The 24,448-nt window shown below is 32.8% G+C and overlaps 1 protein-coding gene across 1 annotated transcript in view; it reads right to left on the reverse strand.

Moving 5' to 3' along the window:
* LOC126825117 (somatomedin-B and thrombospondin type-1 domain-containing protein-like) overlaps window positions 1-24,448 on the reverse strand; it is a 64,571-nt gene that overhangs the window by 24,189 nt on the left and 15,934 nt on the right. Inside the window, exon 2 of the mRNA XM_056101837.1 lies at window positions 1,519-1,734. Coding sequence (XP_055957812.1) covers window positions 1,519-1,734 — 216 coding nt within the window. The remainder of the gene's footprint in view (window positions 1-1,518; window positions 1,735-24,448) is intronic.

Raw genomic sequence — 24,448 nt, forward strand, 5'->3', positions numbered from 1 at the left:
AGGACAATTTTCTCTACTCGTTCGGATGAGATGAAAAAACGAGGTCCCGTGTACACATTGGCGTGCACGGAAAAGATCCCATGACAGTTGGAATACGATATAAGAATAGGCTGCAGTGCAGCTGTCTGGGCAAAATTTCCCTCACAGCACACTGTACGGCATATGCCCGTCTTCATTAGCCAAGTTCGGAGCAGAACAGTAGGGCATTAAACCCCATTTCATTTCATTTATCTATTTACCCAAGAATCAGACCTGATGAATGATTACGTGTCATCAAGCGATCTATAGGTCAACAAGTATCAATGCATGCTTTGTGAATGTGATATGATATCAACCTTTCGAGACAAGATGTCAAATTTAGCGCAGACATCAAAATTCTGATCTTTGACTTCTTATCACAAAAAAAAGATGGTAGTAAATGGAGACAGGTAAATGATAATTAACTATTTGCTATCCTTGGTTGCACATCTACTCATAGTGACGTTGAATTATGTGTTGTGCTCGAACCATAATGTCAACTGTATATAGTCTAATCCACAAAACCACCTGGTTTAAGATGGATTCTGTCAAATTGCTTACAATTTACAACTTAATAAGGGTACAAGGGATTAAAGAAGACAATCCACTTTCCTCAATTAGAGCAGTGGTGTATATGTTTCGAATTATTTTGAAGTCTGGGAACAGACAAAAAAAAGTTTAAAATATATCTATATAGTGTTTGTATTCAGACTCCCATTGTTCTCAGAAAGACCACTTTCTATAAATCACTGAAAAAGAACTCAAGTGATATCAATCTCGACTATCTGGCTACCTTTTAATATCCATAATGACGGATATGTGAAATATGTAATTTTAATATCTATCATAGATCTAAAGAGGTTAGTTATGGTTTTTTTAAATATCTTTTTTACAATTAAAGGGGAGTTGGTTGGAAATTCGATACATTATCATACTATCAATTGGTTGCTCAGACAATATCAGTCAATTTGAACTCATTATAGGATAGAATATGATCTTAAGATATCATAAAATGAAACTATTTCCACATTCTATTATCTACAAAGAGTGAGAGAAAGGGGGTTTAACATTCACACGACACAAACTAGGTCATTTCATGATTAAGATATGGTTCAATTTTATTTCCATAATTCATTTGTGCATAAGGGTCTTTAGCAGTGCGAGGGATACGGACGTGCTGGAGAAAACCCACAAGTTCGAGGTTGGAGGGCAACTCTACTCCTTTTCACGTACAAGCTGGGAATTGAAAACATGCTACTTGACTCAATGACAGACCTTATGATCTAAAGCGCTTGTATCTATTGTTTCATTTCTGTTTTGCAGTTTTTTGGAAATATCTACAAACCACCAAATAATTCTCTTATCATTGGGAGAAATATATTGATTTTTTATGACTAAATATACTGCTGAAAAAATAAAATAATGTATAATTCTAGGGTCAAAACAGCTGAGAAGTAAAAACATAGTCATATTACGTGATATAATTGAATGAAAACTTACCATGTAGTTCTTCAAACTGATTTTCAACTGACTGTTGTAGACATTCGTCAGCTTTTCCATCGCCAACACATGCTTGACGTTGTTTCAAAACTGGACATTGTTTACCACCATTTTCTGGATATTGTGAGACTTTTCTTGTTCGTTTCTTGCTGCCTACACCACAAGGATTATCACAGTCACTCCATTTACCCCAATCTGCTACTTTACAATCAACAGCTGAAAACAGAGAAACAGTCAAAATTTAAACAAAAATAATCACACGTTTTTTAAAAATAAAAAGAAAAGACATTAAAATGTTAGGCTGAAAAGAACGAAAAAACGATTCAAACTGGGTTGATTTGGACTGAGAAATCACAATGTCTTCCAGGAATCTTAGCAAAATGCTACCTGGAATGTCTTTGTTCTGTGATGAATCTTCAGAGTTTTTCAATCCCAGTTTATGAAGTGTAGATATATAATCCATTTTTAGTAGGAAGTTCAATGAAAGGTATGCTGAAACATCACTATCTGGGCAAAATTATCCTCCTCACATTGCATACCTAGCCCTAGATTACTGTAGTGATATTACTTTAAACCCTATTCTGTTCCATAAACCACAGGATATGTTAATGTAGGAGGAAGTTACACAATTGAAACGTTGCACCATATTGAAATTACAAGAACAGTTTGACATTACTGGTAACTAGTCATAGTGACCTAAACCTGGTGCGATGAACAACTCTCTATTTACTAATAAATTCTCCCTTGTAATATCATTGAAAGCTTATTCATCCAGATATTGTCTGAAATATTGACTACCGGTAAATGGAAGTGATATCTACAACAGAATTTCAAATCGGTCAAACTGCTTTTGAAATGAATAAAAGCAACTTTTCATAAAACACAAAAAGACATCTTGTAAATCAGTGTCAATGTAAAGTGATTTGTGGATTGTCAGGGCAAGTATTTGGCTCAAGGTGTTGTTCAGTATAATCTTGTTCTTCAGTATCATGCAATGTCATTGGTATCCTATTTTGCAATCATTTGTGGCAATAACAAGCTTGTTAGAAGTATTATAACAACTATCGAGAAATCATTATTAAAGTATTTTTAAATTTATCATTCAGTGAGTTTGTGTAGCTGCCAAAGACAAGGCTGATAACTGAATAAGAAGATTTGTTGGGGTATTATATCTGAAACAGTTGCATGGGTGAGCTTTACAGTCAATTTTTCTGCATCTACTCAATGAAAAAGTAGTTTCATGCAAGAAATGATCTGTTTTATGTGGATCTGCTGGAGGGCTACAAATTGCCTTAGTGACTCAGCTATTCACAGTTGTCAACCACTGTAAACACTTAATCCTTTAAGAGATGTTGCGGATGCTGAACTAATGCTGTGCATATGCGTGCCTTCATAAATTACTAATAAAAGTAAAATTTACAGTCAAACAAAGGAGGATTTGTATTCATCTGGGAATATTGTATTCATTTGGGAATATATAAATCAAGTAAGCATAGCGACCCCCACCTGTAATTTTATTTAGTCAGTGAAGCCTAATACAATACAAATGCCCCTTTTCCTTATTTGAATCATTGTAGGTCTAAGCCATTAGAAACCAGTACTCCATACATTGCCTCATTTAATGAAATAAACGAAGGTCCACATCATGCAATTTGAAAGGTCAGTTATAGTAAATTATATATAAATGACCATTTGATATTGTATACAATTATATAGACCATATAGTTTATACAATTCCCATGTTCTATTTTTTATTATTCATCTTAATTTGGTAGCGGATATTTACGTTAATGGTGTTTAATGACTCATGGGCCCTTCGTTTAAGTAAGTTTAAGACTTAACACATGGTTATTTTTAATTTGAGGATTGATAATTTTGGGAGTAAGGTTCTAGTTTCTTTTTCTCGTCATATCACGCAATGGGGGCCCAAGGAAGCCAGTTGGTCCAAGGGCCCAGAAATACCCCTTCTGCCCCTTCGGGAACCTAGACACATTTTTCCCTGTATTTACTCTGACAAATGGGGAATATAACTTAAAAAATCCTGAAAATTCATTCACTGGCCCCTAAATGGTTGTATCCTATCATCAAAAGAATATTGTACAATATTTTAGACACTGAACCTGTTGTTCACTTCCCTGAGTGAATGATTATATTGTGTCAAAAATAAGAAAGATATTTTTTATATGTTGTAACTACATCGGCCCTTTATGATTCATAAGTCAATGGGTCAACAGGTACGGGCCTAACAAGAATTCTCATGTTCTGTAACCTGTAGAGGTGTTTCAAATCAACTCTTTTATCTTCAGAGACCAGTAGCACAACAAAAGCTAGAAGTGTTTCAAAGAAACCAAATAAATTACAGGTAGCTTTTAAGATTTAATATACACAGATGAATCTTGTCTCATGATATTCTCACTTATAATATTCTGACATCCAGTCGCAACACTTATCATGAGAGGGGTTTATTTCGTCATAAAGTTTAAAAGTTGTTAAAAAATGTCAGCTTCTAGTTTCTATTTGTCAATATTTTGCTTTCTTTTTGTAAATTATTTGGGTATGCAAAATATGTCAGATGAAAGAGGATAAAGGTAATTATAATAACTAGTTACATGTTTTTCAAAAGGTGTCCAATTTGCAGTTCCTAAAATGCAGACACTAAGGTGACCACACAAGTTGTCAATAACGCACTAGACCGAAACAAGCAATTCATCAAATAGTTGCATTATTGTACTTGAGTAGCACAGCAGATACATCAGATCGGCGCCACCTACATTTAATCAGATGGCAGACATCATCTCTACATTAATACAGGTGATTCATGTTCTATCCAATTTTCTCTTATTTAAATACACTTATTAAATATTGAACCATTGTAGTGTAAATAGTAAAAATAATTATCGAAATCCATGTGTCATCAAAATATCTATTAGTATGTTAAATGAAATAAATGTCAGACAATAGCTAATTACCCTTTCCTATTGACATTTACTGTACTTAACAACATTTTTGGCATTTCATAACATGATTATAATAGGAATATTTTCATTACTTGGTAAAACAAATTAAGAGTTCAATCTTTCCATGAGTAAACACATACTATATCAAAGCCAACTATATTAAAACAACTTTTTATATGAAACCTCCATATTTCTCAAATGCAAAGTTGAAAAACTTGCTCGGCCTCTTAAATTAATTACCTAATGTTATGTTTAAAGTAATGGTCAGCAAGGTTATTGATAGAGGAATACTGGGTAGTGTTTGTAAACGGTTGCATTTAACTGATCTCAGATGGTAAAAATTTCCTAATTGATATTTTTACTTACAAAAACAATTAATCTGTTTACCAGTAATAGTTTATTAATTACAACAATCATTGTAGTTTGTATGAACACACTGCAACTATAAATATATAACTCAAATGAAATGAAATGAAATGGGGTTTTAACATCCTACGGTTCTGCTCAGACTGATGGTATAACTCAAATGAATGACATTATAGTCTCACTGTCTCTAGATTAAAATTCCAATAATCTAAATGTCAATATATTGTGCACATGAACAACTCTCCATTATTCTCAGATATTGGCATGTTATTTCAATTAGAGATCAAATAACAATCGTTTTCCTAGTCTTCATATAGGATGTTAAACCCCATTTCATTTATCAATCTTCAACTGTTCAGGGATATTAACCATATTATTATTACAGTGGAGATCGGAATCCTTCCCACAACCAATTTTTTTTGTTTAGTTAAAATCTATTCAGGTCCCATAACGATAAAAATTCTGGAAACACATCATTTAGGAAGAATGTGAATACCAAGGAAAAAAACCAAAAAAAACAAACACAGAAGTAGAAATTAACTTTCATACATGGCTTCCCATTGAATATTTTGAGAATCTCAATAAAACGATTACCCGCGGAATTTGTGAGTGTGACTGTGAAAAATGATCTCTCCCCGGTGATAATTATTGACAATATGTTGCTACATATTACCACCTTTAAACCCCACCACCTACCGACCTAGGTATTCTAACCATGGACAACAAAAATCAATTTAGCACATGGTTCATATTTTCTTACCTTTTATCTACCAAGATAAAAAAATCAACAAAATAAAGACGATGGACAAAGCAGGGATAAAAAGAGTAATAAAAGTGGACAATGACGACCAGTGCTTGTTCTTCTATTGTATTATATATAGGTAGTCGAGACATGCCTTTACTGCTAATGACAATGGTCTGATATTGATCAGATATTCAATGTTCATCCCGATCGTGTCAAATTGTTTCCCTTGAGGATCGTAGTCGTCTTTGTCTCATCAGTTCAAAGGAAGACTTCTGCTCACTTAACTTATTTTATACAAATTTGTCCATCTTGATTTATGATTATTTGAATGCTGGTCACCTGGACGATTCAAGATCATAACAATACGTAAACTATCCACTTAAACAATTCGACATGCTTTTATTTTGTAGTGACAGAAAAACACTCAAATCATATCAATACCCCATCTGCAATACTCTTTTTTTTGCTAAAGCAGACGAAAACAAAATGAATTCATTTGTAAATGTTAAATGAATATAAATGGATAGTGTCACAGTGTATGAGATATGTTGGAAAATATAAATGAATAAACTTTCTCAAGTGTCTGTTTAGTACATGAAGCAGAAACAGTCAAGTGGTCGTTTATTACCTAGTTCAGATCGAGGGGGAAGTTGTCATGACATTTCCCTCCATTAATAAAACATATACCAACATGTACCCAAAGTACCCTACATGGTTGTCTCACAGGTGCAAAATGAAATTTAACATCCACTCAACTAACTAGGGCCATTTTGGAACTAATAAAGAGAGAAATGGTGTTTAATGTCCACTGGACACAAACTAGGTCATTTAGGGACAAAATGGTCATTTTTTAATCCAATAATTTGATTGCGCGTAGAGGTCTTTAGTAGTGTGAGAAACCGGTGGACCCGGAGAAAACCCACAAGGCTGGTAAGAGTTACTAAGACATCCCTACTCGTTCTCATATACAAGCTGGGAGTCTAAACATGCAACTTGACTCATGGACAGACCTTATGATTTAAAGCACACATATTAGGCAATATCAAACTGCCACCTCTCTCCCTGCCAATCATAGAACTGACTTACAGCATATTATTATTTTAATAATTCACTTATCCACTGATATGAGGTCTTTATTAACAAAGGGCAGAAACCATAGACAATCGATGAGGTTAGGCAGGTGTGACCATACTCATCAGAAAATACAAATGCATAGATAATGGATCTTTGATCTATAGAATATTGAGGCAGTAAAAAACCTGACTAAAGAAAGTCAACATTCAATTAAAACATGTTCTTTTAAACAGTTGAGCAATTTTTTAATTCTAAATCTGAATAAATGTTTCTGGAAGAATTTCCAGTGACAATGAATGGAACAACTTTTATTAAGAAGAATTATTAAACATGTACGGTCTTTCAGTATATAATTCACATAGATTCCAACAAGTGTACAAGCCATTGATTTAGAGGTTGGAAAAAAATTATGAACCATTTTAATCAAATGTTACAAACAAGCTCTGCAGTGATATAGGGAATTAAGGATGTATAAATATTTGTTATATTATCAAACTATGCGAATTACCCAAACGTCCAAAAAATACTCTACTTGAATACTATATCATAGTGAAGTATACATGTCAAACATGGACGATTCACATCTGCTAGACAGATAAGATAGTTGTTGCTCTCCAACACGTTGATTTGATATGGCTAATGCAATATTTAGATCAATCAAGTCAAAAACCTCGATCAAAGTGGTAACTCAGACAGGGGACGTCCGAAATTAGGGAGAAGATATTACACTCTTGGGGTCTTAAACAAACATCATTGACTGACATTCCAGGTGTGTATGGTTATATTAAGATGGGAGTAAGGATATTCTCACAGATTTATCACACATAATCATATGTACGTCTGCTTGCTAAATCTCCAGATAATCTCAGTCAATAAAATACTGTCAAATTATTGGATAATAATCATCATATTTTGTCATTTATATTCATAAATGTATATCATCTACTTAGTATTCCAAGTTTGTGCACGTTTAACACCCTATATAGATTTATTTACTGCGGATGTGTAATACCTTATACATAGATCTATTTACGGCAGATGTCATCTGAATTAAGATCAGACAGCCTAACCTTGGTGCTTCCATAAACAGACTTAACGCAAACGATTTCCATGGTAAAGAATTATTAATGGAAATGACGATAAACGGTATATTCTAATGCAATCACAGCAGATCATTTTTGTCTGGCTAAAAATAAAGCTATTTTTGCACAGCTTCACTTTGTGGCCTATCTTTTCAGAACAGCCATTTTCATAACCATTTCAAACAAACTTCTAAACGTTTCACTAATGTTTTTTTTCATTTTATCTTTAGAGCTTGGTCCTGAGATATGCCATCCGCCATATTGACAAATGTCGTGATAACATCCTGCCTCCTTCAAAAAATTTATCTGTTGGGAAAGTTAACACCTACTTTTGGGTTGAGAACCAGTGATAGCCCTAGTTTTACTTAGTTACCACAAATGATAGCTTTCTCTCTCACTGGTACTACCACAACATTTATTATGTCTTTAACAATAAGATAGAGGTCTCACACACTGTATAATGAGTTCACTTTATTACAGAACACAGTCAGTTCTTGTTTAAATGTCTCTATAATCACAACTTTACGATAAAAACCGTGGTAAATGAAGGACTTTTAATAGCCATTTACCTTTCCAAAATAAATCTTGTCTAAATAAAAACTGAACTAAGATAAATCAGGAGCACTGATTGGCGTTGGTTAAGATTTCTGAAATGAGATATCGTCCCTCGACAATCAATTATGTTACAAACCATTGAAGATTGTGTCCAAATTAAATTTAAACTTTAAAAGTTTTGAGGTTGAGGTAGGTTAACATCTGTTAAACGAAGGGTGGCAATTATCTTCCAATGTGCCACTGTTTGCAATCTTTTTTTCTTCTTCATCACTTTTTTAATCTTCTTATATGCAGACCATCAAAGTTTTAACAAAGATGTACCAATTGGAGGCTTATTACAATTAGAAAATTTGTTTGAACATAGAAATAAAAGTGACAAAAACATGTCAAACTGAAAATAATCGACACCGAGAAACACCGGCGACTAACTTTTAAAATGTGCATTTACGCACTATTCAAGTGAAAGCAAATGTTGATATTAGTACCTCATCTAAAATTAAAATAGGTCTTTAAAGTCCTCAAACATTGATAAACGGACAAAAGCCAACGATCTGAGAATTAATTCCACTTAAACCATTGTCAACATTTAATCAAATATAAATACAATTGACAACAAAATACTTTGTAAGCAAAATAGTCGTGCGACTTATCGCAGGACGGGTACAATAAATACACCCCTTGTCATCAACTATTTAATTATTCACAATATCTTTAGAGCCGCTCGACATAAAACTTTGAACTCAACTTCAAACTATTTTGATAAAGAAAACCACAAATAGGCCAGGGCAGGGCCCTAATTGTGTCAAATTGTTGACATTGGTTTGTCTAGACTTAAGGAGTTTCGCATGTATGCAATTTACCTGCCTCATAATCTACTTGTCCTTTACCTGCTTTTTATCATTAAATTAAGAAAATAGGGTTTCAGGTATCTGGGCTTAAATTTAATTTAATACATGTTTTACATTATAAAAAATTTGAAATTTAATATATTAAAAACTTTGTAATTCAGTGAAGTTTTTTGAGAGCGAGACAACATAATACTAAAGCCTATAATAGAGCATCAGGTAACCTAATTCTTTTTAAATAATCCCAAAATTGACCAAAAAAATAATTTGTTTAAATAACACAGAAATAGAAGGATAAATTGAAAGAAATGTTAAATTATATTGACAAGGCTGGTAATATGGTGTTTAAACTAGGTTTAAGGCACAAAGTCAAACATTCACTATGTTTTCTCAGTATAACAACACTATTTCAACATGACGCAAGCACAAACAGAGCATTAGGATTTGTCCATATTAAAATTCTCACAGTCATTCATAAACCACAAGCAAATATTTTATTTTGAACTATGCTACAATTTAATGATAGGTTTATTAGGTATCTTTTGAAATACCAATGCAGTGGTTCAGATTGGATATGCTTAATCTTTCTAGAAACCTCAACACAACTACTTCCTTGAGGATTTCACATAGTTAACAAATTGGTTTTTTTTGTAATTGTACTCTTTTTCTTGAACATCCTTTATATTTTCACAAACAGAGATCAAAAGTCAGCCATGATGGTTATCATTCTGTTGTAATTTGTCGATTTCAAATGCGAAATTTGTAACAAGTAGAAAAATTCTTAAGAAATTAGCATAATCTGTTCAAAAATGGTCCTCAATGAATAACATAATGAAGCCTGAACTTCTATGTTGGTGGCCTATTAAAAATATAATAGTGAGATATGATTTTCACCACAACAAAGGGTTTCTGGCAAGAAGTACTGTTATACAATCACTTGTTAAATCTAACTGGTAATGGATATACTCGTACCAAGTCATGTTAACACGCATCAAAACTTATTATATAGATATTAGTTCTTGTTCAACACCCTGGGACGTCTAGAATCCCACCAGACATCAGCTCACTACTGACACAGAAACTAAGCATGAATGAATAAGTTCAAATACTGATTTAACAATATTTTACTGTTCAATTTATTTGAACAAAGACACCACTGTTGTCAATCTTTCTAAGTGTTATTTCCTCTTAAACAAGCTTTCATCGATTACAAAAGAATTATAAATTTTGCTGATTCAATCTTACTTACAATACGACTAGAAAAAAATATTAAAGTGAACAGGAGAACCCTTGTTTGAAAAGGTTTAGTCAAATTTTCACGGCCCAATAATATGTCAACACTGAAATGAAATTTGATGTCCTACTGGGTCAATGAAGACAGGCTTACGCCATACACTGTGCTATGAGAGAAATTTTGCCCAGACAGCGCTGCTATGGCCTACCCTTAGTTCGAATTTTTATCTTGCCAGGCCCTCTGTCCGGCACCACTGATAAGGGGAAACCGTTTCAGAAAATCCAGATGAACTTTCTCAACCAACATCTGAGAATGAGCAATGCATGAGGTAGAGTATATATATATACCCTTACTATAAGACTTGATACCACTTTCCATGAGGAATTCAAAAAGCTATCAGATGTTTGTTTTACTATGGAATAAAAAGGAATGAGGTTGAATGTGTCATCAGGTCAATAATTTGGCCATTTTGAGACTAACATATGGTTATTTTATTATTATATGATTATGTGTGCAATGCAAAATAGGACAATTTGTCCGGACAGCAAATACATGTTCCTTCTATATAGATATACATCTACAAATCAACCAAGGAGATTTGTCAAGTCATATCATTAAAACAGACAAGAAACCAAAATTTTCCTGATCTATCTGTGTCTGTTCAGATATTTGAATTCAACGATTCCTTTTGTAAACTACAGACATAAGTATTTACAGTGGTGAAACATCCATGGTTGAAAAACTTCTATTTCATACAAACATTCTTCTCCATCTTACTTCACTGATTCACCAAATTTTATTCATTGAAAAGAACTGTTTTATGACAACACTGTTTATATTTTAGACAATTAATTGCATGACCCCAATGGCAGCCATTGCCCCAAGTTATCTTTAATAAATTATACTTCTGAAAACCACGTAATAATAGGTGTTCACAAAGCAGTGTAGAACAGGTGATATTTGGTTATTTATCTGGGCATTTCACATAAATAACACTTTCTATGGGTAAGGCCATATAGTGCTCTTGAACTAGCAAGATCTCCAAGTACAAAATTTATGGGTTAAATAAATTTAAGATAAAATAAGTCAGTTATTTGGCGAATCAGGTAAAAAATCTTATTGGGTTGGGTGAGGTGCACTGGGTAATGGTGTAAATACACTGGAGGGGATCCAACAAACATTTTGGCTTCTGTAAGACTCCGATAAGGCCACACCAATTTTATTTTCTGTTCTTAATGAATCACATGAAAGATGTTTAGTTTAAAATTTCAAAGCTTAAAAATTGTGAACTAAAAATTATTGGACAGCGTAATCAAGTATTTTTTCTGAAGAAATAAGAAAAACAATTTAAACAGGTGTTCCCAAAGAGTGTGGCCTAAATAAATTATCAATATAAATTGCAATGCACTGATGAGTGTTAAATATATAGTAATTCTTTATGAGTGCAAAACATTTCAATGTGGGCGTATAAAAATGGTTAGACAAACTGATGAACTAGACAAACTAGGACAGTCTGGCCCAAATTAAGAGAAAGAAAACGATCTGGCTATCAGTTGGTGTTGAACATGGATTAGGTATTCAAACATTATCAAGCATACAAGTTTCATGTTTCATGTATGTTTAGAGATTGAGAGGGAGTCAAACCACGAGATGTCCTGATTGAATGTCAATAAATTAAAGTAGGGGACATTTAACCCCCTCAGTGTATGGAGATATAGGTATAATACAGAGCACAGCATTGTTTGTGGTTTTCACTGGGTCAATCAAGAACACACATACTATAGAAACCTATAAATGGTGCTGTCTGGATATCGGAAAGAAGATCTTAATGTATTATTTGCACATTACTATATAATCACTAATACTTATGTATTAACTGTCTCTAAATTATCAAATTTCACAAATTCTAATTGATTCCATGAAAACATGCTAAATACTCCATATTATAGAAATTCAATTTACTTAAAGCATATCAATTCATTTTAATTCTTTTATTGACTTTCAATTTTCTTCTATTTGCAAAACATATTAATCTCAGGAATTTTGTATATTGTATGACATGCAACAACGATTTAAATAACATTTAATCTGATACTACTGTTAGTTGTATGGATCTACATAACCTTACTTGACTGTCACCAACACCTTTTAAATTTCATTGCCACCCATGGCCCTCCACTTAAGCCTACAGAATTATCCAGACACATCTATATTTCAGTGCTCTTAAACTCTGTAAACTTTTAAATGACAACTGGCTTTATTCAAATTGATATTTTGAAAGGCATCATTTGATATTTTCTTTAGTGAATTAAATTTCATTGATTATTTTGTTTGTGCATTCCAACTAGAGGAGATCAGATGATACTCAGAAGACAAAATCCCCCACCTAACACAGATTTCAAACTTATTAATAATAGAGTGTGTTTCTTGAAAACATTGTTAAAAAGTATTTTTGGCATCTCTGATTGTGAAACATTGGCCACATTTAATGATTTAAAATTGGTTGTAAATTATCAAGTGTAATAGGGTGGTTCACTTCTGCATTCGTCAATACTTCTTGTTTTCTGTTTCAATAACAGAGAATGTTTTCAGCAAACACGACTGTCCAGACGAGACATTGATCGCCAATCTTGGTTTAAAAGCAGAATATTTCACCAAGCCATCAAGACTTGACATTCGAAAAAAACAATGAATCCATTTGTTTGGTATTCATTTTAAAGATTTAAAGCAATATTTCATCAAATTCATTTGCAGTAAAGAAACATTCCTAATGGACAAGTAGAGACAAAAATCTTAGTTGAGTATCATTCTGTTTTGATTTATACCAGAAGGAGGAACTACGCAACATAAAAAAACACACTTTGATTGCTGTGCATACATGAGTTATAAACTGTACAGAAAACATGGTTGTATATAGAGATACAATAACAAACAATTTCTACCAAAAAGTTCCTAAGCAATGATTCTACATTTTTGTTGAACATCAATAGTTTAAATTGTTGAGAATCATTCAATTAAATGAAAAGTTAATAATTTTACATGAGGTGGAGAGACCCAATAAAATTCTTGTTTTCACTTCTTAGTGGCAATATGAAGCTGAATTTGAAAAATGATGTTTTCACTTCTTAGTGGCAATATGAAGCTGAATTTGAAAAATGATGTGCCAAACAATAAAGGTGTTCAATGTCATTGTGTGTTGGATAATGTTGAGAGGGCACATATTGAAACGATGTGCTTATATATACCACTAATTTTTCCTTCCCCCAAAATTGTGTTATGTTAAAGTTAAGTTTACTTTTATACAGACACACCGTTAGCTAAATCTAAGCAAGGAACTGACTGATTGACCGTTTGCTGTGAAATGCCTGCTTCCACATTAGTGATATCGCAGAAAACCTTATAGAGGGGTGATAGCCTAATGTTCAGTGTTATGGAGTTGCAAAGCGCAGGGAAATCGCTGCCCCTCCAAAAAAAATTTTGCGGACATTATGTAAACCACTCTGGTATCTCAACTCCTCACCTCGTATGAACAAATTTCAAAGTAAAATTCTATTCAAGATCGCTCAAAATGAAAACCACTTCACTTTCCCAAACAAGTGCTATGATTAAGCAAATATTCTAAACCACCAAATTTTCCTCCACCAACCAGAAGACAAGTGTATTGATGATAAACACTAGCAGATCATTTCAAATATTTGTTAATTAAACTTCTTGTCTGGTTGGTAACATCACCCACAGGCACTTAAAGGGAACAGAGAAGAGACGGCTTACTATTACACCGTAATATGTAGAAGGTATATGCACTGGACCAGAAGTTATATTTGATCACCAAGTCCCTGCATTTCCCTTTCTGCTATTGGGGATAGTAAGAAAAAATTGAAAATAAAAACACAGCAGGTGATATACATTGTACCATCTACATATCACAGATCAGTAAACCATCTTGCTTGTAATTTCTTCTACTAGTTCTAGTGACATAACAATTGCTACAATGGCAAGTGCTGGAGGACTACACCACATAACGATTCTTTGAACAAATTTACAAACAAAACAGAAACGTGGATTTTACATGCCAAAATAGTGTCATACATGAATTTTTCTGGTACTTTTGTATTGAAATTTCTTAGAGATGAATATCTTTCGACACTTCTTCTTTTTGGGTAGAAACAAAAAATTTCAATCAAACCAGTTAAAGTAACGATGCACTGTTTGCATTTTCCGCTAAAATATCAAATTTCTCATGGCTTAATCTGTGCTAATATGTACTCAGATTGACTACAGTATTTATCATTTAATTATGAAAACATAATCAATATATACCAATGCTAGATAATTTCCCTGCTTGGATTCAAACGCCTATTATTATTTCTGTTTGCCCACAACAAAATGGCAGAAGGCTTCAACATATTTCTGCAAATACTGAATGGAACTGAACCATTTTTACCGATAGTCCTATTATAGATTCATCTTTCACAATATTGTAGTTTGCAAGGGATTTCTATTGATTAAAATGATTGATGCATCAAGAATTTAATGAATAAAAGCTGTTTAATCTCCAAGAGTTCAAATTTTGGTGGGAGCCACCATGGCTCAGTGAGTAGGATGATGTTTCCCTAACCGTATGGTCTAAGGTGATCCCGGTGTTGACAAAGAGTAGGCGGAAACGCTGCTGTCTGGGTCAAATTTCCTTCATAGGAGACTGCATTGTATAAGCCCATCTTGGTGCAGAAAGTAGATTGTTAAAACCCATTTCATTTCACGGAGTCCAAAACTTGCTATTTGAAAATAATTTTATTGTAATGTTAGTTGAATTTTCCTCAAATTTAAGACAAATGATACACCTGACCTACATTTAAATTCTCAGTGGGCTACTATATCATGTTATATTGTGGGTAAGATCTTTGTTTCACCACCATTTCTCCATATCTTTGTCTACAATCAGTTCTTGTAGGACATTAATAAATTTACATACGACCTATCACTTCATACAATACCAGACTACTTCACTGTATTCTTGATAAATATCAAAGCTCTCGAACCACTTGAAGGGATACATTTCTGAAAATACCTCACGATACATGTAGCAGATGATATCCAGACGTTAGAGGGATGCACTCAATTCCAACATAGCAGATTTTATTGACCACATCTGCTGAAATGCATGCATGTTACTCGCTTAAAAAAAAAATGAAAGAAACTTATCCGGTATGGCTTATAGACTAATTCCAATACTTTAAATTTAAAAAATGAATCGATTTAAAAGATCTAACTTCATTTCTTTCACTCCTTCATGAAAGGAAAAGAGCAGCAACTCGCTGATCGTCAGAGTACAGATATATCAAAGTCACCTGTTCCTTTTAAAAAAAATAAATAATGTAAAGTGTCACCTGCTACATTAATTTACTTACATTTTTATTAAAACTCCTGTTAATAAAGTGTTTAAACACACAAGTGAACATTTGTAATTGTCAAAATGAACAAAATTGTTTGCCCTTATTGCTTTTTATAAATAATACAATTATTTAGTTGGCGGATTTATGTGATAGATATCACTATGTCTGACGACCAGATTATGAATAATACTTGAATAATTATTTCTGATAAGTTCCAGATTCCAGACACATGATTAGACAATATTTACATGCTATGTGAAACCTTATGACCTACTTCAAGCCAACCAGATTACTCAGAAAAAGAATTATGTATTTGTATACGCTTTGATTAAATTCGAAATTTACATACCATAGATTTTCCGGTTAGAAATAATCTAAATAGGTATAAAATTCAGACAAAATTTTGAGGGCATTAAAAAGTGAACTAAATTCCGCTGCTTAAATCTGGATAAAAGATAAACATTCTTGAAATATCATGTTAGAAAATATGTGTACAGAAAATGTGTTTTCATCATTATAGTAGATATATTATTCATCCATAGGTCATGACCGGTGGCATGCATGAGATAGAGTGTGCTTTGCTTTCTAGAACACCTGGTAACACATTTACAGGGGTATTCCAGATAGCAAAAAATTCAAGAGAGAACTGTTCAATTGTCCGTAACCAGTAAATCTTTAATTCAATAATTCCCTTGCGAGCAGAGGTGTATAGAATATACAGACTGTACCAAACTATGATAATGAAACATTTTCTGTTACTTATGCTACATCTTTGGTAGTGTTCATCAAGTTGTACCATATATTTTGCAAACAGCCAAACAAATACTTCATCATGATCTCATGACTTGTTTATTAACTTTCATTCAGTTTCCCAGCAGTCATAATCTTGAGACTTTAATAATTTGACTTTGATTCTGTTTCCCAGTAGTTTTAATACACCTGTTGTAGTGTGTCTGCCAGTACTAAATCTGACCCTAGATAACCCCAGAATGATATCTTAATTAGACAAATTATTAACTTATAACTTTTACAGACAAGTAATCATCAAATCTTAGAGCAATTGCTGAGACTTCAAGGGAGTACTTTGAGGTAATTTTCCTTACAGGTACAGGTTTTGTAAACGCAGAGAACTGGGCCAGATTTAGTAAGCGAGAGTCCCAATAGAAGGCATTATTATTTCTCATAATGGACAACAACATGGACAGGTGTACGCTACGACAATTTTGTTTGCAATAAATAAGCAAGTCCATGTTGCTGAATGGAAACATATTTTTGTTTGATTAAAATTACAATGGAATACAGCCAAATTTAGTAGCGTTGATTCAAAAGGGAAATAAAGTTCAAAATTCATAAATTCACGACAAATTAATGTAACAAAGTGAACTTCACCATCTCATCTCATTTTATGTTAGTGGTAACATTCTCGTATCAAATAATTACAGTTAACAGGGTTTATTCTACTATCTCCTTTAAAAGAGACTTTAGAGAAAGACATGGGGTTCAACGTCAGCTTGACATATACAGTAACCAGACGTCAGCTTGACATATAACCAGGTCATTTTGCGACTAACATACGATACAATCTCATTTCAATAATTCGCTTGCAGTGGGAGATAGCCAGAGGATCTAGAGAAAATTCATGCACATGGACAGGTGACCCTACTTCTTGTTATGTAGAAATTTGGGATCAAAACTACATGAATATAATAATAATAATACAGTATCTCATCATATCTCAGTATTTATGTATTTATAATATTTATACCCATGCATCATACTTGTATTGAATGCTGTGCCATTATCAAACCTGTTTGAGGTATATGTGTATATTATAGGGCTCACGCTGTCGGTCGCATACTGTAAATTAATCAACTCGTTAATTATCTGGATCACGTCAATAAGTAATACTAACCAATTGTCTCAGATTAATGATTAGTTAATTGGTAATTGTCAATGATATAAATTGTCAATGATCTCAAGTCAGTATTTACTCCTAATGATTAATCCAAGCGATGATTATCTGATGTTTCGTTTCGTCTTAAAAAAACCAAAAAAACCTGTAAATATACAAAATGGTCGTCAATTCTTTTCGAAGAGAATTAAATGTTTTGATAGTTGAACCATGGCTTCATAACGGTATGTAAAATATACAAGCATGTCTATTATGAAAAGACGAGGTTGTTAAGTTGTTGTATATACCAGTAATTGTTTTATAGTAGGTCTATCTGAGAAACCAAATTGTTAGTTACGTCTTTTTTTATCACACATTTTTGGCAGATAAAAATATTCCAGTTGGTGGGAAAAATATATAAACATTTTTGTTTTACATAAAAATTATCATCCATTTTGGTGGAAAAAATTGAAAGCCAGTGTGAGCCCTGGTGTGTACATGTATGTGTACTGTTTGTCCTGTTAGTAAATGTATATGTAAGCTAGATTAAAATCATTGGTTGTCTTGTTTGTAAATATGTATGTTACTTGTTATGTTATAAATTTAAAGGAGCTAAATCACTAATATTTGAGACCTAGAAATTGACCCAAATGGGTCGCAACGCATATACAAAAATGTAATAATGTAATCTGATTGTATATAAACTGATTTACATTCAATTGTTTCCGTTTTGACTCTTTTAATTTCAAATCAGTTATGTCCAGCGAAATACGGCCTGTGTCTCAACCCTATAGCAATTTCTAGCGTCTGGTTATTCCAGTCTATTGAGCAGGTTCTCCAGTTGAATATGTCTAGCCTCGTTCTTTCTGGTCACTTGTTGCAAATGACGCTAAAACGCACTATGGTACACGATTCATGTACCAATGGTAAAATCTTTATTCTGTCTAAGATCACAACATCAATGTTGATTTGAATTGACAAATAATTCGTATTTTCAACGTGTATGACTTTGGATGATATTGAGTTAGAGACTTAGCTACTTTAAGTACATGTTTATATTGTATGCTGTTCTCAATGGATGGTTGGATACAATTAAATTTTATCTTATCTTTCTGGTTTCTCTTAATCAAAATATCTTTAATCAAAACTATGACATTTCAACTCACATACAAAACTGTTTGGTTTTCTGTTAAAAAAAAACACCCTATAACAAGGGGATACGTTGTGTTTTTCTTGGTTCATCCATGCTCAGTTTTCAGCCCAATCAATTTGACTAGGATTTTTTTTTCCCTGTCTGTTACATGTTTGGTTCTTGATTGATCGCAAATTGAAGGATCTATTACCAAAATTGGAAGATTTTCAATGTGATGCCATCATAATGAAAAATCAATGGTTATCCCTGCTTATGGCATTAAACTGTAAGAGTTGTAGTGAATGAGAAACAAAAAAGATGAAGATGAGTCTCGAGTAAACATATCGTGGATTTTAACCAACCGCTTTAACTGATACTAAAATCAATTGTGAGAGAACTGAGACATGTTTCAGGTGTTCGGTTCTTGGTTCCTTCAGCTTTAGTTGCTAAAACATGTGAATTCTTGTTGATTTTTATTCTCCTTGAACTCAATACCCTTAATCCTCTATGTTCCTTTCGCTAATTACTACATTCTTAATCCTATTACTTTTATTTGTATCTCGATATAACAGCCGACTTTTCAAAAAGTTCCTGAAGCATGTTTGCTGTAATATGAGCATGTCGTGTCTGCAACAAGTTTACTCAGCCTAGTTTCAGGCAAAAATAAAAAGGCAAGTAACAAAATCCATTTTCAAGGCAGACTTTAGCTCTTGAAATCAAATATAGGATGGCCCAAAAACACGAGAATGGTTTTAGAAGAAAATCTGACAAACATTGAAACAGATTTATTCAGAGATCTAGTGAAATTCAGGCTAATGTACCTAACAAAGTAAGTCTGGTTATTCTCAAATAAAATAAAGGTCATCCAGGTCTTATTGGATACTCCTAACATACATACATCATTGTTTGATTTCAGTTAATGGAATTGCATCCATCAAATATCATTCTAAGCTGTGTTGGAAAAAAAAGTGAGGTAAAAATAATGTGAAATTTTGATGGGGATCTAATGGAGATGTTATTCTAATAGATCAAGTCGAGTGACTAGCGGTAATAAAATGGGGATTGATTTTGTCATTAAGTTAAAACAGATTAATACACACAAGTTTTTATACTTTTTATGGCGTGATGAAAGACATAATGGTCATATTGGGGCGTAAATAATCACAGTTTCTAACCGCGATCCTAATCTTTGTCATTTTTCAAGTTTGACGTTTTAAATTAGATAAACACGGTGAATAGTTTTTGATTTAATACTTTGCTGTTTATTTATATCCCGTAAAAAAAATTGCCAGAGTCGCATTACCAGTTAATACGATCATATATATGTAAAAAAAATTGCCAGAGTCGCATTACCAGTTAATACGATCATATATATGTTCGTCAGATGGCACCAGAAACTAACAGTTAGTGCATTCCAATTTTCTCTACATCTCTGGCCTTCATAACCTTTTAACTAAGTCATCTATGCTCACATGTTTCATTTTCAACACATTAAATACTAAAGAATAACAAACATTTCTTAGCTATATGTAATCCCCAAATGAGAACTGGTATCAGATGTTCTAGAAAGCATAACATGTATTATGCATGATACACACAAGTTTAATATGTAATATTGGTATGCTGCATACAAAAGAATGCAAGAAACTGAAAATTGACATGACAATATTTTCAACCAAAAAGATATTATTTCATGTTTTAACAGAAATGTCATTCATCTGTAAAAACATTAGAAGTTCACCTATCTTCAAATATTTGCTTGTTGAAATTTCAGGAATTCAGAGAACCTCGAATTCATGCCATAAAGAGTAATCAACTCTTTTAAATCATCTGATAATCTGATTTCAGTTTCATCTCTTTGAGGGAAGGATATAAAAAAATTGATTTCAAAAAAGAACATCTTATTCCAAGCCATTGCCTGGCACCTAATCAAGAAAATGGTTTCACCAGATATTGGAGAGTAGCTGATCTGTGACAGACGAAAGAAAATGGTTACATTTTTTATCGTGTTGATGCCATTATATAGCTTACGTTTTATGTCAGGCACTTAAAGAATTGGCAAGGGCAGGAACTAATGATATCAATTTTCTTAAAAACGTCAAATTCTGAATATAAAAAAAAGTAATTGAATAATGATTGGAAAATAAGCTATTTTCTTGAATTTCATTTTTTGTCTAGTCTAATATCCATTATCTCGGATATATATGTATCTTTTGAAACATTTAATGGCAATTTAAATATCTTTAATATTTCATATTAAGACTGGTTTATTTCACTTTGGATATTTTACAGTCATTTCATAAACTCCGCAAATTCTTTTTCAGTCTCTTTATGTTTAAATGATCATTATGAAAATTCTCTCTAATTTTGTTTTGAATAAAATGACTTTTAGTCAGAGATTGTATGGAAATGGAATTTTTTTTCAGCAACTTAAAGCCAAACTGGGCAACAGAAGCAATTCATTCGCAATACAAAAGAACTGAATACAACCAAACGCGTTCAAATCTTTCGACCTATTCAGCAACAAATTGTTCATTCAAAAAACTGAAGCAAACTATTAAGTACAATTTCCTATTGCCTTAAGGAAAATAAACGTAAGTTTCCATTTGAAGGTACAAGCCACAGTTTGTTATAAAGCCAGTTGTGTTTATAGATGATACAGTAAACCTGGGTGGGGTATAATTATTGCGGCGGTGTAACAATAAAAATTGATTATCTTAATCATAGTGCTATTATTGATAATTGTTACGCCGTGAATGATGATTGACAAGAGGAAATCAACTAAAAATAGAATCTCATAACACTGTGACATCGCCTGCCCTCCAGATATTTGACATATTGGATATGAAAATATTGTCAAAAGCCAAGTCTTTAAGAGAGATAGCCATTGAAGATGAAGTCAATTGTGTTTTGTCGATATGAGACATCGAGTTATACCACATAATAAACTTGTGGCTATGAATTCCTCTGGGCTTTTTTATTACATGAATCACAAAGTTTATCTCATTCAGAAGATATACTGTTGATTAACTTTTGACAAATCCCCAAGGAATACTTTTCAGGTGAAGCAATAAAATTGTACGAGCATTCGGACATTTTGTACACATGAATGATCTAATTCTGGCCGACAAATATTAAAAGAATAATAGCTTGACCTTTTGAAATCTTGAATAAAATACAAAACCATCTACCCTAGAAGTCTATCAAATTCAAAGTCCACAGCAGCTAAATCAGCTGAATAGTCTACAAGGGTTGTCGCATTATTATCCTTTTGTAGGTAAAGGGAGCATTTACAAGCCACAGATATCAATTTCATACAGATTGAATGTTCACATGGTTCAACAATGTGAAACAAGGGCCATGTCTAAATTGTTGTATTTATATTAATTGTAATGTATGTATGTATCTAGGGGTAACAAATTCAAGAATATAAATATGAAGTTGGACCCATGAAGGACACAAGTGAGGTAGGAGATACAGATAACTGGCTACACTTATACCAACTCTTGATTTTATACTTCTTTAGTTGAACATAATTCTGTAGTTATTATACAGTTCTGGATATTGTCTGTAAGATTGTTATTTACTGTATCTACATAAAGTTCTATAATTAGCAGAATCAAGTGTTTATAATTTATGAATAAGAATAAAACCGTATGATGAACTGTCAACATCAATAAGAACCTAAGCTGGTTACAAGAGCATTCATAAGGTTCAACAAAGTAAAACAAGGGCCATAACTCTACAAGTAATAAATGGAAATTGTTGAAATTCAATAGGCTTATTCTTTGATTTAGTGATCTACATCATGCATATAAATTTCATAAAGAACGGATGATACATGCAGTATGTGTAAACTTTGAAAGTTATTTATACACTAGAGAAAAATTTCTGAATAGTGCATATCTCAAATGTTCAAATTCTAAATTTTCTTTTTTGATAAATGATTCACAATCTGGTAATCAGAAGGATCCAAGTATTTATTTCATAAATATTTTTAAAACATTTCAATCCAAATCATGGGTATGTAGAAGCTACCATTTAACCTTTGTCCCATCTATCAATAACGATAAGAACATGTAAGCTAGAAAAGCATTTAATTGAGTTGGATATATCAAAGTCAGAAATCTTTTTCCTAAATTTCTGGGCTCATTTATCTCAATTTATTCAATAGAATTTGAAACAGGTTCATAGTTGACCATCCATCATGTATGACAAGTTAGAATGGTTAAATAATACCCTTGTTAATCTGTGACAATAGGCCCTTGAGGGTTTTAACTACTGTCCATCAAAATCCCAGAATTTGTTTGTCAAAGAGCTGTAACTAAATCATTTGTCACGTCCACATTTTATGGGTTGAAATATTGGTGGTTTCATCACATTCTTTCTTATTAGTAATCAATTGAGAGAGAGAAAAATGGGGTTGAACGTCCACTCAACACATACCAAGTCATTTTGGGACTAACACATGGTTTAATTTTATTAAAATAATCCGCTTGCGCATAGGGGTCTTTAGCAGTGGGAGGAAACTGGAGAAAACCCACGTGGTTGGACAGGTGACCCTACTTCTTGTCACATACATTTGGGGAATCGAAACCACGCCAGTTGACTCAATGACAGAACCCGCACGCCTTAACCATTCGGCCATCCAACCCCCCATTAATCAATTGAACATTAAAGGCAAGCATCACTTATTGTGATGTGGGTGCTGCACTTTTTGAAACACCTGAAAGTACTATATTATGGGTACGGCAGCTACTTGGGCAAGTTATGTCAAAGTTCACATACTATTAGTTCACTAATTTGTTAATTTGTTTCTTTGTTTTTATGAGCTCTGAATCTGAATGACTTTTATCATCAATGGTACAATATTTTATTATGTATTGAAGATAACCAAGAAGTGTTATCAGGTGTTCTATAAACTGTGTATATATAATGCCCTGTGCAATATGACCCTCACTATTTTAGATTGATTTATATTGTTGCAGACAATTAGTTCAAATTGATTTAAGACCATAAGTATTTTCTTTTACACAATTTCGATGATTTGAGATACTAAAACTGTCTGTCCTCTCTTTTATTTCAGTTTTAGAAATCTTAAAAAAAAAATGTCAATTCTTTATGAAAGCAAATAAGATAGAAGAGAAGAATTCTGAATCCTAAAGTAAAGAAGCTGAGTGCACTTCCTCTTACCTGTTCTCTTTAAAAGTCTTTTTCTTTATGTCCCTGTTCAAACAGAAGACTTTTTCATATTCATGTAGTTGAGAAAAAATGGCTGTTTATCTTCCTTTAGCACATTTAATCAGAAAAACATACTGATCAATATGAAAGAAAAACTGTGCTCTCTATGACTATTTCAATAAATCACACAGCTTCTGTGGGTTTGTAGATGTCTACCATTATTATTAGCAAAATAATGGCCAATTAAAGTCTACTTGTTAGTATTTATCGGACGGAGATAAAGAGTGTGGCCCTTGGCTAGATTGAAGCGAATAAAGTCCATCACCAATTCTAATCTCCGCAATTAATGCCAATAAATATAGGGTTTTTGTCAAAATTTCACTTTACAGTCCCATCATAATAATAGCTATTGTGAGTGTTTTGCTTTTCAATATGATAAGTATGGGACATACATCCCTTCTGGACACGTAATAAT

This window comes from Patella vulgata, chromosome 6 (genome assembly GCF_932274485.2).
Source record: "Patella vulgata chromosome 6, xgPatVulg1.2, whole genome shotgun sequence".
Classification (NCBI taxonomy): domain Eukaryota; kingdom Metazoa; phylum Mollusca; class Gastropoda; family Patellidae; genus Patella; species Patella vulgata.